Source organism: Macaca fascicularis, chromosome 5, assembly GCF_037993035.2.
Source record: "Macaca fascicularis isolate 582-1 chromosome 5, T2T-MFA8v1.1".
Taxonomy (NCBI): Eukaryota; Metazoa; Chordata; class Mammalia; order Primates; family Cercopithecidae; genus Macaca; species Macaca fascicularis.
In genome coordinates this window covers 138,733-153,848 of record NC_088379.1, presented here as the reverse complement: position 1 = coordinate 153,848, position 15,116 = coordinate 138,733, and the positions used below count along the sequence as shown (strand labels likewise).

At 40.5% G+C, this 15,116-nt stretch overlaps 2 protein-coding genes across 3 annotated transcripts in view; one reads left to right on the top strand and one right to left on the bottom strand.

Annotated features, from left to right (window-relative positions):
- LOC102138755 (uncharacterized) overlaps positions 1 to 14,206 on the bottom strand; it is a 45,259-nt gene extending 31,053 nt beyond the window's left edge. For both annotated transcript variants that reach the window (XM_005554235.5, XM_074039153.1), the window contains exons 1-3: positions 14,036 to 14,206; positions 8,356 to 8,482; positions 7,774 to 7,869 (exon numbers count right to left, since the gene is read on the bottom strand). In XM_005554235.5, coding sequence (XP_005554292.3) covers positions 7,774 to 7,869; positions 8,356 to 8,482; positions 14,036 to 14,038 — 226 coding nt within the window. In that variant the 5' untranslated portion in view covers positions 14,039 to 14,206. The remainder of the gene's footprint in view (positions 1 to 7,773; positions 7,870 to 8,355; positions 8,483 to 14,035) is intronic.
- On the top strand, positions 13,624 to 14,850 carry LOC135970857 (uncharacterized). The gene has a single exon (XM_074039154.1). The coding sequence runs from the start codon at positions 13,624 to 13,626 to the stop codon at positions 13,993 to 13,995; it is 372 nt and encodes a 123-aa protein (XP_073895255.1). The 3' UTR covers positions 13,996 to 14,850.
- The last annotated feature ends 266 nt before the right edge of the window (positions 14,851 to 15,116 follow it).

Sequence of the window (15,116 nt, the reverse complement as noted above, 5' to 3'; positions counted from 1 at the left end):
AAAGAGAAACAACATCAGAAGCACCATACATCCTGATTTCAAAAACCTATTATAAAGTTATAGTAATTGAAATACTTTATAAAATACCAGTGAAACAGAACAGAGCACACAAATAATCCTTTGCACATATTATCAAATGAAGAGTAATTTACACATCCATATTCACGGTAGCATTATCTACAAAAGCAAGTATGTGAAAAGAACCAACTTTTCTTAAATAAATGAATAAAGACAATTTCAAATATATAAATAATTAAATATTATTCAGCTTCTTTAAAGTAGAAAATTTTGCTAAATCCACAATAAGGATACATTTTTAAGGCTTTATTTATGTGGAAGAAGCCCAGGCACAAAAGGAGAGTAACAATATAATTCCACTTATGTAAGATACCTAAAGTAGTTAAACTTATAGAAACAGAAAGAAGACTAAAGTGTGTTGGGGTTAAGTGGAGAAGAAAATGAGTAGCTGTTGTTTCATGGACAACCTGTTAGAATGCAAAACAACTTTTTTTTTTTTTAAACTTTATTTTAAGATCAGAGTATATGATGTGCAGGTTTCTTATACAGGTAAACTTCTGTCATGGAGGTTTGTTGTACAGATAGATTGTTTGGTCATCAAAGTATTGAGCCTAGTTCTCATTATATAACACTGAATTATACAACACATCCTTTCATACCACCTGTAATAAAACTAGAAATCAAAAGCAGAAGCAAAATTGCCAAATTCAAAAATATGTGAAACTCAACACAGTCTTGAACATATTTTTATTTGTGTCAGTTGATTTAATATTGTTAAATGACCACACTACACAGTGATATTAAAATTCAATGTAGTCCTAATGAAAATAAAAATGATACTTTGTGAAAAAGTATTTTTTACAATTCTTACTTTTACATGGAGTTTCAAAGGACCACTGATAGCCCAAACATTCTTAGAAAACAAGAACAAAGTTACAGGCACGATGTTTCCTGTTTTTCAAACAGATAACAAAACTACATAAATAAAAATAGTGTGGTACTTGCAAGAAGACAAATAGATGACGGAACAGAGCCCAGAACTCAAAAACAAATCATTGCGTACATGTTCAAATGATCTTCAACAAGGTTGCAATAACCACACAATAAGAAAAAGACAGTCTTTTCAATAAATCGTGTTGGAAAACTCTATATCCATACGAAAATACTGAGGTTGGATCCTTCCCCTGAACCATATACAAAAACTGTCTTGAATGAGTTAAATATAGGAAGAAAGATTATGACATTGATCTCAGCAATGTTTTCTTGCATGTAACATCAAATACATGAGCAAAAAATTTAAAAGCACAGAAAAGTGGGACATTAAATTTATCTCTCCATATTAAATATGTGGTAAGAGTCCCACCTAAGCAGCAGAAAAGCCAAAATATATGTATATATTTGACAGAAGATAACATCCAGAACAACTCCAAAAAACAACAAAAAAAAAGTTACATGACTAATAGACAGGAGATGAAAATGTTTCTCCAAAGAGGAAATACACAAACAATTATTGAAAAAAAGTTCTAATCTTTAGAAAAATGTAAAGAAAAACCACAATGAGGTATTACTGTGCATTAATTAGGATGGCCAATATCAAGCAAACAAAAAATAATATATATTGTCAACAATGTAGAGAAATTGAAACCCTTGTACACTGTTGGTGGAAAAAACATGATGCAGCCACATGAAAAATGTGTAGAGGTTCCTCCAAAAATTAAAAATCAAGTTATTGTATGACCCAGTAATTCCACTTCTGAGCATCTACTTGAAGTGTGCAATGTATACCTGAAAGAAGTATTTGCACATCCATGTCTACTGCAGTAATATTCACTGTTTTATTCTTGCACTGCTATAAAAAAATTCCTGAGACTTAGTAATTTATTTTTAAAAAGAGGTTTAATTGGCTTATGGTTCTGCAGGCTGTACAGCAAGCATAGCAGCTTCTGCTTTAGGGGAGGCCTTGAAAAGCTTCCAGTCATGGCAGAAAGGGACAGTGAGTCATCTCACATGGTGGGAGCAGGAGCAAGAGAGCACAAGAGGGAAGGTGCCACATGCTTTTGAAAAATGAGATCTCAGGAGAAGTCACTCACTATGGCAAAGACAGTACCAAAGCGGCTGGTGCTAAACTATTCATGAGAAGCCAACCCTATGATCCAATCACCTCCCACCAGGCCCACCTCCAACACTAGGGAATGCAATTTGACATGAGATTTGAATGGGGACACAGATCCAAACCATATAATTTACAAAAACCAAAAAGTGAAAAAACTCAAACACCATCAATAGATGAATGATTTAAAAAGATGTGGCTTATACATACAATGAAATATTCTTTAGCCTCAAATGAAAATATCTCATCAGTTGCTACAATAAGGATAAATCTTAAAGCCATTATTTTAAGTGAAATAAGACACCAACAAAGTGACAGTGTATGATTCCACATATACAAGATAGTTTAAATAGTAAACTCCTGGAAAACTGAAGTAGAAAGGTGCTTGCCTATGGTTAGGGTTGTGAAACCTCAGTGGTGCCAAAGATCAAAAAGGGTTATTTGGGTAAAGCAGGCCCTCACCCAGGTGGCCAACTCAAGGGTCCACAGACATGGCTACAGATAAGGAAATGGGGCACCAAGCTTGGTTTTACTGAAGATTATGAAGCAGTTCTGCAACCTCTTTCAAACTCCTTCAGTTATAATCCAAAAGTGGTCCTTCCTGTCAAGAGACCCGCAGGGAAACACACCCAGTCATGGCCCTGGAGGCAGGCCTGCAGATCTTGGCCTCAGCTGTGGTCCCTGAAGCAGCCCTGTGACTCAGTTCTAGCGCTCACAGCCACAGTCCATGGCCAGTTGTACACACCCAGACCCACACAGAGACTTGTGAAAACTTTTCCCAGGTAGTTAGTAGAAGCCAATCCCATTCATACACATGGCATTTCGCCCATCATATGCAGACAAACTTCAAAACCCTACCCTACTGCCTGCCATATAGATTAATGTCCTCAAGGATATTTAATCTTTCCATGGCCCAGAAAGAATCCATGACTGTCCAAATCTCTGGTAATACAACCATCAAAGGCAGACCCCATATCACTCAAAATGGATGTATGGTAGGTCTTCACTTAATGTTCAAAATAGGTTCTTGAAAACTGCATCTTTAAATGAAACAATGCTGCTATATGCCATTCAAACAACAGACTCAGCAGCACCCTCGTGACCCAGCTACGACCTTTCTTCTTAGCAACCCCAGAGATAATCTCATCAGCCTGGGGACCCAATAAAAGGAGATCTTTACTTGCCAAAGACAGTTTATAGAAACTGTAAGAGTTGTTAGATCCTTCAAATGTACAGACATGGGGCTGTTTCAGGGACCAAAGCTGAGACCAAGATCTGCAAGCATGCCTCCAGGGCCACAGCTTGTACCTTAACATATTACCGAAAGTTTTGTATCAGAACAATTAGACAAGGAAAATAATAAAGCTTTCCGGCTTGGAATAAAAGTAAAAATGTTACTGTTTGTAGATAATATGATCATGCATATATAAAAAACCCTAGAGTAAAACAACAAAAACTGAACTAATAAATGCATTCATTAAGGTATCAGGATACATAATCAACATAAAAATACTTGTGGGGTTTTTTTTGTTTGTTTGAGATAGGGTCTCACTCTGTTGCCCGGGCTTATCTCAAACTCCTGTGCTCAAGTGATTCACCTTCCTTGGCCTCTAACCTCTGAAAGTGTGCAGGGATTACAGAAATGAAGCACTGCACCTGACCCTACAAACAAATGCCTGTTGCATTTCCATATAGTAACAACAAACTTTCCAAAAAAAAAGAAAAAGTTTCCAATTGCAATAGTATAAAAATAAGGAACTTAATCAAAATAAATGTAAAGGGGCCGAGCACAGTGGCTCACACCTGTAATCCCAGCACATTGGGATGCCGAGGTGGGGAGAACACTTGAGACCAGGAGTTCCAGACCAGCCTGGCCAGCACGGCAAAACCCCATCTCCACTAAAAATACAAAAAAATTAGCCAGGCGTGATGGCGCGTGCCTATAATCCCAGCTACTCGGGAGGCTGAGGCAGGAGAATCCCTTGAACCTGAGAGGCAGGGGTTGCAGTGAGCTAACGCCACTGCACTCCAGCCTGGGTGACAAAGCGAGAATCTGTCTCAAAAAATAAGTAAATACATAAAATAAATTAAAATAGTAAAGGATGAGATAAAAATGTATACACTAATACAGTTAAGTTATTGATGACAGAAATTGAAGTAGGTACAAATAAATGAAAATATATTCCATTAGGATAACTAATATTGTCAAGGAAGTGACCTGTAGATTCAATGTGATCCCTATCAGAATTTTAGTGGCATTTTTCACAGTAATAGAAAACACAATTGTAAAATGTAAGGGTAATCTTAAATAACTTAAAATACCCTGAGCAATCTTGAGAAAGAACAAAGCTGGGGGCATGATACTTTCTAATTTCAAACTTTACTTAAAGGTCACAGTAATCAAAAGAGTATGGTATGTGCATAAAAACAGATACAAACACCAATGCAACACAACAGGGAGCCCAGAAACACATCCATGCATACAAGGTCAACTAACCTTTGACAAGGCCACCAAAAATATACAATGCAGAAAGTATAGTCTTGTCAATACATGGTACCAAAAAAATTGGATATCCACAAGCAAAAGAATAAAATTAGATTATACCATAAATAAAATTTTCTTATACTACACCCCAAAATTAACTCAAAATAAAAGACTTAAATGCAAGACATAAAAGCGTAAAACTGGCCGGGCGCAGTGGCTCACGCCTGTAATCCCAGCACTTTGGGAGGCCGAGGCGGGCGGATCATGAGGTCAGGAGATCGAGACCATCCTGGCTAACACGGTGAAACCCCCGTCTCTACTAAAAATACAAAAAAATTAGCCGGGTGTGATGGCGGGCGCCTGTAGTCCCAGCTACTCGGGAGGCTGAGGCAGGAGAACTGTGTGAACCCAGGGAGGCGGAGCTTGCAGTGAGCCGAGATCGTGCCACTGCACTCCAGCCTGGGCGACAGAGCCAGACTCCGCCTCATTAAAACAAACAAACAAACAAACAAACAAACAAAAAAAAAACAACGTAAAACTCCTGAATAAAACATATGGAAAAACCTTGTTGATACTGGTCTTGGCAATTTGGTATGTCATCAAAAGCACAGCAACAGAAGAAAATAACAAAAGAGTGGGACTGCATCAAAGTGAACAGCTTCTGTACAGTAAAGGAAAAAAATGACATTTAAAAAAATCCTACAAAATAGAAAAACATTTGCAAGCCATATATCTGATAGTTAATACCCAAAATGTGTAAGAAACTTCTGCAATTCAAAGCAAAACAATAATGATGATAACCTATTCAAAAATAGGCAAAAGGTTAGTTGTTTTGTTTTTCCCACAAAGAAGACATACATACAAGGGAAATCCTGTATGCCATTAGTGAGATATAAATTGATAAAGTCATCATAAATATCAGTAAAAAATAAAAATGGAAGTATGAATACCACCTCTGGGTATACTACCAAAGGAAATAAAATTAGTACCTCAAAGAAATATCTTCAGCCCCATATTCATTTTAGTTTTGTTTAAAATAGTCAAAAACATTTATATATACACACACATTAGAATACTATTCAGCCATAAAAGAGAACGAAATCTAGCCATTTACAACATTGATAGACCTTGAAGACATTATGCTAAGTGAAATAAGCCAAACACAAAGAAACTGCACGTTCTCAGTTAGATGGGGGGAATCTAAACATGTAAACTCATAGGAACAGAGAATAGAATGGTGGTTGTTAGTGCCTGAGGGTGGGAATATGAGGAGATGCTGTTTAAAGAGTACAAATTTTTAGTTATAAGTTGAGTAAGTCTGAGAAAGCTAATGTACATTAGCATTAGATTAGCAAAACACAATTGTCTTTACAGTAATACTGTAATGTATGCTTATAATTTGCTACAACAGTAGACCTTAAGTATTCTTATGACCAAAAAAATGGTTATCTATGTGAGGTAACAGATGTGTTCATCAACTTGACAATATTTTGTTTCAAAATGTATATGCATATCAAATCATTACATTGTACAAATTAAATATATAGTTATACAATTTTATCAGAAAAATCCATATCACACAAACCCACATATATCTAAGTCCTCATTTAGTGTTCAAAATAGGTTCTTGAAAACTGCATCTTTAAATGAAACAATGTTGCTATATGCCATTTAAACATAACTTGTTTTTATCAATTAAACTCTGGTAAAATTAGTTTTCTTAAACAATATGTTGCTTTACTTAGTTTCCAAGAACCTATCAACAATGTTAAGTGAGAATTTCCTATACACATATATGACTTATATAGGTATGTGTATGTGTGTGACACATAGTTCTATACATAGATGGATTATAGTTCAATGACAGAATCCCAGTAGGCTTCCTACTAAATAACACAAAATTATAAGATAATAGTTTATTAAGAAATAGGGTTAACAAATGAGAGCTTAACATACACTTAGGAATGTTCTAAGCTGGTTAATGACATAGTGCATTTAAGAAATCTAGAAGTTAGGCTGGGCGTGGTGGCTCACGCCTGTAATTCTAGCACTTTGGAAGGCGGAGGTGGGCAGATCACTTGAGGTCAGGAGTTCAAAACCAGCCTGGCCAACATGGTGAAACCCCGTGGCAGGCACCCGTAATCCCAGTTACTCGGGAGACTGAGGCAGAAGAATCGTTTGAACCCAGGAGGTGGAGGTTGCAGGGTGGCGGAGGTTGCACTGAGCCGAGGTCATGTCACTGCACTCCAGCCTTGGTGACAGAGCAAGACTCCGTCTCAAAAAAAAAAAAAAAAGAAAAATCTAGAAGGTGAGTAGATACTTTAAACCAATGGTATCCAATCCTTTGAGTGTGAGGACTTTTTGCAGTATCACAAAAATTATTCACAAACCTATTTCTTGTTTCTTAGCTCATCAGCTATCATTATTGTTTGTGTATTTTATAATTTTAAGTGTGGCCCAAGACAAATCTTCTTCCAAAGTGGCCCAGGGAAGCCAAGAGTTTGAAAACCTGTGCTTTAAACTATATTACAATTTGAAAATTTGAATATATAGAGTTTAAATCACAAATTTCAGTTTATACTAAATAACATTTTGAAGTAAAATAACATTTTTTTCATGTTTGGAAAAATACTTATTGTTCTGATAAACTTCTAAGAGTTTTTGTAGAATTACATTTGCAACTTCTACAGGATTAAAAATCACTAAGCGGAAAAGATGCAACATCTGTCCTTCGTGTTCCTGGGATTTCTAAACCAAATCCCATTATGTCCACTACTCACCTTACATATTTTAGGCCTGATGCAAAAATAATATTTGAAAAAATACTTTAACATAGAGGTCTTCAATAATACAAATACTCCTATGTCTCTAAAAGCAATGCAACAGCAGTCAGATCATGCAGCCCCTTACAAGCGATAAAGTGGACACTGGCTCTCCCTGTAAACTTGAATGGAGATCACTGAAGAAAAAAAGGAAATTCTTAGAAGATTTAAGAGCATAGGACAGAAGATGACTCTATTTGTGAATAAGAGAAAAAATGCAGCCTTCTCAGAAATTATTTTCATTGGCACAGTTTCCCAAACTACATTTGAAGGCCTGGCTTCCTTCCTGACCTTTTGCCTCCTTGCCTGTGTCCTCTCCTTCATTCACTCTCACCTACCTGGGGGTTTGGCTGCTGTCTCATGTATCTTCAAGTTGTAGGGCTCTTTTATTTGCTCCAGACAGGTGACCAGGTCTGGGTTGGAGATCACAAAACCTGTTTTATTAAAAAAAAAATTAACATGACTATTGCTGGGGATACTCCAATGACCAATCTATTACTATGCTAAGTACAATAAAGAAATTTAATCCAAAAATTGTTTCCTGACAGAATCTTTAGAATACTTAAATATTTTAAATCTGCGGGTTCTAAGTTCCACTACCCAGTACTACTGAATCAAAAATAAGTGGTGCAAATTGGATTTTAAGATGTGGAAAACAGTATTTTACATCACTGAATTTCTAGAATTACTACTATCCTAGAGTGAAGAACACAAATTCGTTCAAGAAAAGAGAAGGTTTATGCAATGATGAAACATCCTAAAGATTTTTTTTTACACCAGCAAATTCCCAATTTTTTTCTTGTAGAAAGGAACTGAAAATTAATTAATGCAAAGCAGAAGCTCCCAAGAGACATTCTACAAAGAAAGAAAATGAAACTCTGATAAAGTACTAGGAATTACGTATTAAAAGTTATCCTTACCCAGGGAGACCAGGTTTCTGTAGTTCTCCAACATCACATCTTTATATAAATTCTGCTGGGCAGGATCCAGGCATTTCCACTCTTCAGGGGAGAATTCTATGGCCACATCCCTGAATGTTAAGAGTTCCTGAAAACATATATTTATCATGTGACAGAGTTCTTAATTTGACCATAAGTGAAATAAGAGAACTAGTTGTGACTTATGGGACTGACTGGAATTATCTGATAAAATGACTTTTAACACAGTAATGTTATCTAAAGTATTCTATAACTCTGAGGAAAAAGGAGGGCATGCCAGCAATTTTTGTTGCTGCAGTAGGAATATAGGCTACACTCACCTGTCCCTACCAAAATGGAGCAAAGCAGGTCCTATGACCTCCTGGAACAAAAGGTGAACTCACGTCTCATTAAAGTATGGAAGCCCTCACGCTTGACCCTGGCCTTGCTGTTAATGTCACACAAGAAACTTAACAGGATCTGTAGGGAGGGAACAGGTGACTGTTTCTCTTCAAACTGCCATGTGATTCTACTGGAAGACTGGGCTGAGGGTCACTTAGTTAAACATTGCCTCTCAAGCTTCAATGTGCATATAAATTTGGTATTCTAGGCCTCACTGTAAGTTACACAATTCTGCAGGTTTGAAAAGGGTCCACGAATTAGCTTTTTACAGCAAGTCTCCCGTTAATGCTGATGCTCCTCCCCCTAGATCCATTACAGTACCACTCAGCTAGAGAAAGCAGACACAGCAGAGTCCCTTACCCCAACACCCTTATCACAATACAAATACTTTTCATCTGAAGACAAGACCAGCAATCATCATCCTGAAAGATGGCATTCTCTGCAAGCCCTTTAAAGGTTACAGAGGCTGGAGATGATTGCAATGTCTGAGTAAGTCTGCATTTGAAAAACAGCACATCCACATGCATTAATGCGATATTTATGGAGCATGTACTATGTGCTCAGGAGTATGTAACAGAGCACTGTGCTGGGAAGCTCATATGATGTGTGCTAATTCTCATAGCATCCTGGGAGGTGGGTACAAAGTGTGTCATACTTCCCAGGATTTAAATGCAGGGTCCCAGCATTTTCTGTTTTTTCTTGTTTTCCTATCGGTGATTTTAAAAAAAATACATAGAATAATAGCTCAATGTAGATAAATGGGACAGACATAGAAGAAAATTTTAAGTACAATTCAGGAATTTTTTATTTTTGTGTTTGTAGTTACTATGAGACTTGTGAAAAATCCACTGAAACTGCAAAGATGGAGAACAGGTTGCTGGATGGGATGTCTCTAGAAATACTGGTTTTAATTTTTTGTAAAATAATTTAAGGCCCCAAAGTACATTGCTTTTCCCCATTTATCTGCTTTTGGGTTTCAGGAAATTGGGAGCACCAGCTCTGGAGAGAGTACGAATAGCTACCCCAAACTCTCATCTTCTCTAAGCAGTTCTGTGAGGCATTGCAGTGTGGGGTCAGACCTGGACAACGTTCAGTAGATGGTGGATCTGGGCAGAGTTGGGACAGAAAATGGGCCCTAGGCTTCTGCTTTCTAGGCCACTAAGTAGTTTCAGTTTTGTCTTTTCTAAGCCCGTCCAAGAGAAATTTGATTCCCAGAGTTTGTGTAATTTTTTATCTATTTTGCCACTTCCCCATCTGTAACATACAATAACAAGGAATTTAACCAAAACCCTTTTGTTTTTCCCGACCAATTATATTTGAAGCTAAATATTTATTCTTAGCAAGGCAAACACAATACAAATAATGACTTCTCTTTTGTCCATAAACAGCCCTGCAGGTGGTGGCATCAAAACTCACCAAACAATAAAAGGGAAGTAACCCAAATGAAGCTTAAGTCTCCTGTACAGTTTTCATCTTTGTACTGAATACATGACACTGAATTTAATCATTTATTCATGTGCTCTAGAATGCAAGTTCCTTGATGGTAGGGACCATGACTATTTCATCTCTTTTCCTAATGACCATATGAAACACTGACCCCAGTCTGCACAGGACATCCTCAAATGTCTCAAATACTCACTGACGCTGCTGAGAGTGTCCCCAGTGACCCTAGGCTGATGCCCCCATAGTGATCCAGGCAGGAGAGACTCAGGCTGACTTTGCGGGGTGCAAACAGAAAATGGAACTGCCCTGATGGAGCTGCAGATCCTGGATCCGGATGTGATATCCCCTGTCCCTGATCAGCTAACTCAGGCAGGGGAAGGACAAAAGTACTCTAGTAACACAGGGAGGCATAGTTGGGATTATGGCTCTGGATATTTAGTGGCCTTGACTTCCCACTGCTAAGGTGCTTGTTTACATTTACAGATTCTGTCACAGCATTGTGTTCACACCAGAAGCCTCTTACACAGCTGTAGCAGGTCACTGGACAAGATCCAGAAAACTCAAAGGGCTCCACTCTGAAAGTGGGGCTTAAGATGTCTATGTTGACCTCTCATGATGCAGAAAACACCTTCTGTGACTTTTCTGTATCTCTTCAACCCACAGTCTGGCCCTGTCTTGTGACTCTTAGGCAGAGGCCAGCTTTTACGTGCAGATTCTAGGTGAGATCAATGTGTGCTGCATTCTTGAGTTATAGGAAGCAGAGTAAAATCAGAGGAAAGACCTCATGAAGCCTCCTTCAACACATTCTAAAGAATATTTTGAGCTAAAAGGAAAAAATTGGGGTAAACATAAGTACAGAGTTTGAGCCAAAGCTTGAAGACTGCAATCCTGGAGTATAAAGTTGCCCTGAATATACACTCCAATTAGAAGCAGTTACAAGCATATTTTTAAAGGCAAAAAGGAAGCCAGAGAGCAGACTGATAGAAAGGTGTCAGATATTCTTACTGGTTTATAGAAGTAACATTGGTTAGTGATTGGTCATATACATAGTTAAGCTATAGGATATGGGTTATAGTGTCCAGCGTGGCATTATTAGGTTAATTTACAGACACCTGTGGCAATAGCAAGCAATTTCAAAAGACAAATAGTTCAAGGAGGGGAACAGTATGTGAGTGTGGTCTCTTTTTAACACATCTCTGGGTCTGATACATTTAAAAACTTATATTTCTCAGATAAAAGTTCTTTTATCAAATTCCAGGACATAAATTCAGAATCTAGAACTGCACATTTAGGTCTTGGAGGGCTGGTGAGCTATGCACATTTGTGGGCATTTGGGGAAGGGGAAGTGGGAGGGAGCAGAATTTCTCAGGTTTAATCGATGCGTATGTGTGATTCTGGTTAGGTTTATGGGCCCCAAATCTCTGAAATCAGTGTCAGAATGGAAGATGCCAGGAGCACTGAAGGAGGTGAAATAACTGATTACTGTTCTGAAAAGTTATTTTTGTAGAAATTTAGTCTAACTGCTCTAGAAAGGACTGTAGATCCCAAGAGAGAGACCATTCTGTTTGCAGATTTGGGAAACACTTTGCCGCACAATTTTAGGTTGTGACTGGAATCTTAAGAAAGAATGTTTTCTGAAGTGAAGACTGCTGGACATTTTGTGTACAACATCTGGTAATTCTGGACAGTGTGTGGAAAATATAAAAGCTAAAACATCTGCAATCCTAAAAAAGTCTCCACAATAACAGAACCGCAAGAAAATGTTTTGTTGTATAATTAAATCAAAATGTGATGTGCATCACAAGCAATCTAAGAGAATGCAAACACAGAAAGTCACCATAATTAAATCTCAAGTAGAAGCCTTGAAAGCACCATTTGCTATACACGATTTATTATAATTTCACCTTGTAATCTGAGAGGTCATCTGGGTTTTCTAATTTTTTCTAATAATTAAAGAAAAAAACATCCACATCTTCATGACAGGATGTAGATTTGCAATGTGGCTAGGTACCTGCTGAAGGCAGCCTCCTAGTCTCCTACAGAAACTGTGAAATAGGGTGGTATGTTCTTGCTATTTACATTTCAAAGCAATAGTTCCCAGGTCCCAGATGAAGGCAATTTGGAGCCAAAAAAGACAAATGACCTATTTAACTGATAAAAAATGACTTACATATATTTCAAAGAAGCAAAGAAAATATTTAAATATATAAGTTCTCAACCTAAATGCTTTAAGAAAAGGGAGAAGAGCAAAAATTCTTCCCTCATTCTAAAGAGAAAGCATTAAGCCTCTTCTAATTTGTGTTTGCTCCTACAACATCCAGGCCTAAAGACCTTGTCTTGAACTCACTATGTCTGAATTCTCATAGGCACCTGAGGGATGGACACCGTAGAGAATTTGTGGGGAAGGAAAAAGCAGAAGAGAGAAAGAAGCTATCAAGAGCCATGGGTGGCAGCAGGGCAGGACTGACTAAAGCACTGGTTTGTACTACAGGTACAGGCTGAGGCAGGGCTATGCTCTGATTCCTGTATCTATAAAGACAGAAGAGATTAGGATCAGGCGGTCCAGAAGGCTGGGTAGGTGAAGGAAGCAAGTTCCTGCTACAGATCCAGTGTCTGCGGTTGAGATGAGCCAGGAGACTTCTGGGCACTGCGTGTGTTTTTGGCAGAAAACGCTAGGAGCAAAGCAGCCATGGGCACAATTCCTGAGGGTGGAACCCTGTACTGGGAGGAGTGGGGCAATGCGAATACCCGGTGGGCGCGCTCAGGAGTGGGTTAGCATTGGGTGGGGGCTGGCAGCAGGGTGAAGGGAAGGGATGTTCCTCAGAACTCCTTTCCTCTGAGTTCTGAGTCCCCTCTCCCCGGGAGGAGACCTGGAGGAACCCGACAGTGCCCAGCGGGACCGCGCATGTGCAAAATCCAGGCGCGCCTCCGGCAGACACCAGGCATCTTCCTCCCGCCCAGGCTCAGCCACGTCTTTCTTCTGACAGAAAACTTGCGGAGTTTCCTCAACACCAGCCAATGCTCCAACCCCAACGGGGTGTCCAGCAACTCACTAACGACCCCAGCCAGAGTCAGCGCAGACCCACAAGCTCCGCGCTCTTCCCGCAACTGCCCCCCTGCAGACGCCAGTCCCTGCCTCTGGACACCCGTCTTCATTTCTGAACGTCTGCAACAAACCAGGGGCGCCCACACCCTCCTCAAGTTCCATAATGTGGCAGAACTACTCACAGAACTCAGCGAAGCGCTGTGCACACGACACCAGCGTATTCTAAAAGATGCCGCTCAGGAACAGCCACGCGGAGGAGGCGCTCAGGGCAAGGGGACTGGTGGGAAAGTTGGGGCGGGCGGGTGAATGGCTTCCCTTCCTCACACACCTCACAAAAGCCTTTCCTTCAAGACCAACTGGCAGCCCCCAAACCACGAGCCATGGCCGGCGCTGTCCCATTAATGAGTCCTGTTTGCTCACATGAACTCTGTGTTTTGACGGGGCCTCCATCTCATTCTGAAAAGGGTAAAGTAGGGACAGGACCCCGGACCACAGCTCCTCCCACGCGGTTCCCGCGCACGGCCGGGGTCTTCCCGGTGAGCTCCTCACCCCACAGCCCGGGGAAGGTGCGGGGCTGCGGGCGCAGAGCTGAACGAGGAGGGCTGCAGGCTGGGCAAAGCCGCCCTGCGGGGACCGACAGGAGCCCGGGTCCCTCACCGGAGGGGACTGAGGACCGAGCGCTGAGCGGCGGCAGCGGGGACTCCGTTCACAGACTCTGTCCCGCCGCCGCCATTTCCCGCCGCTGCCGATGAGGCCCCCACAGCCTCGCGACGCCCCGCCCGGCACACTCACCATTTCCCCACTTCAGGGGATCCGGGAGTCTTAGCTACAAATCATCCAATACCCGCTGGTCACTGAGCGACGGGAGGCTGAGGCTGCTGCCGAATCCCCCAGGCCTCCCGGAGCCGAGGACGCAAACAACAGTAGCCCTAACCCAAGCCCTGGCAGGAGCCATAGGAAAAGGCCCCGCCAGATCCCGGAAGCCACCGCCTCCTCTCTGGCTGCGCGCCTGATTGGGCAGTTCTCAGTCCGACACTCTGATTGGATAATACTCCAATCCCCGCCCTCAGGCCTTGAGTAACAGAAATCGCGACCACACACTCCACTGATGAGGCAAGAGTGACAAGCTGGGGCCTCCAGGCCCTTTCAGGCAGGGCTTTCTCTCCGGGCTTGACCTGAAGCAGCCCAGGGGTCCCTTTTTGACCTTGTGTGTAAGGTTATGTCCACTTATAAAATACACGCACGCACGGACACACAGACGTACACACACGCGCGCACACGTAGATACGGACGCACACACACACACATGCATGCACAGGCACACACTTTTTCACAAGTGGAAGCAATATAATGACAATTATTTTAATAGTTTAGATTTCATAACCCTTCTGGCCGCTAGTCTTTTGAGTAGGAGACCTGATTTAAGAGGGAAGCAATCCTCTAAAATATAAAATGTTAGCTATTTGTGAATTTTCCGTTTTTTATTAGCCACGTCAAAAATAATTTTTAGAGTGAAATTGTTGGTAATAATTTTTAATCCATTGTATCCAAAATATTGTATTAATATGTGATCAATATACAGTTAGAAATAAAGTATATTTCTGATCTAATTCTTCTACACTCACGGTGTATTTTATGTTTGCAGCACATTTTACTTCAAACCAGTCACATTCCAGGTGCCCAGTAGCTACATATGGCAGGTGGCTGCCACATTGAGTGCAGCCATGAGGGCCTGTCTTCCATCAGGGAAGTGAGGGCCTGAACACTTCTTTTCTGCTGGAAGTAAGGGACCAGCCTCTCTACCAACTTTTCTCAGGCTCAAGGGTGGGTGGGACAGTGCCCCCAGAGAGACCAGGGGCTGCAAGCTGAGAGT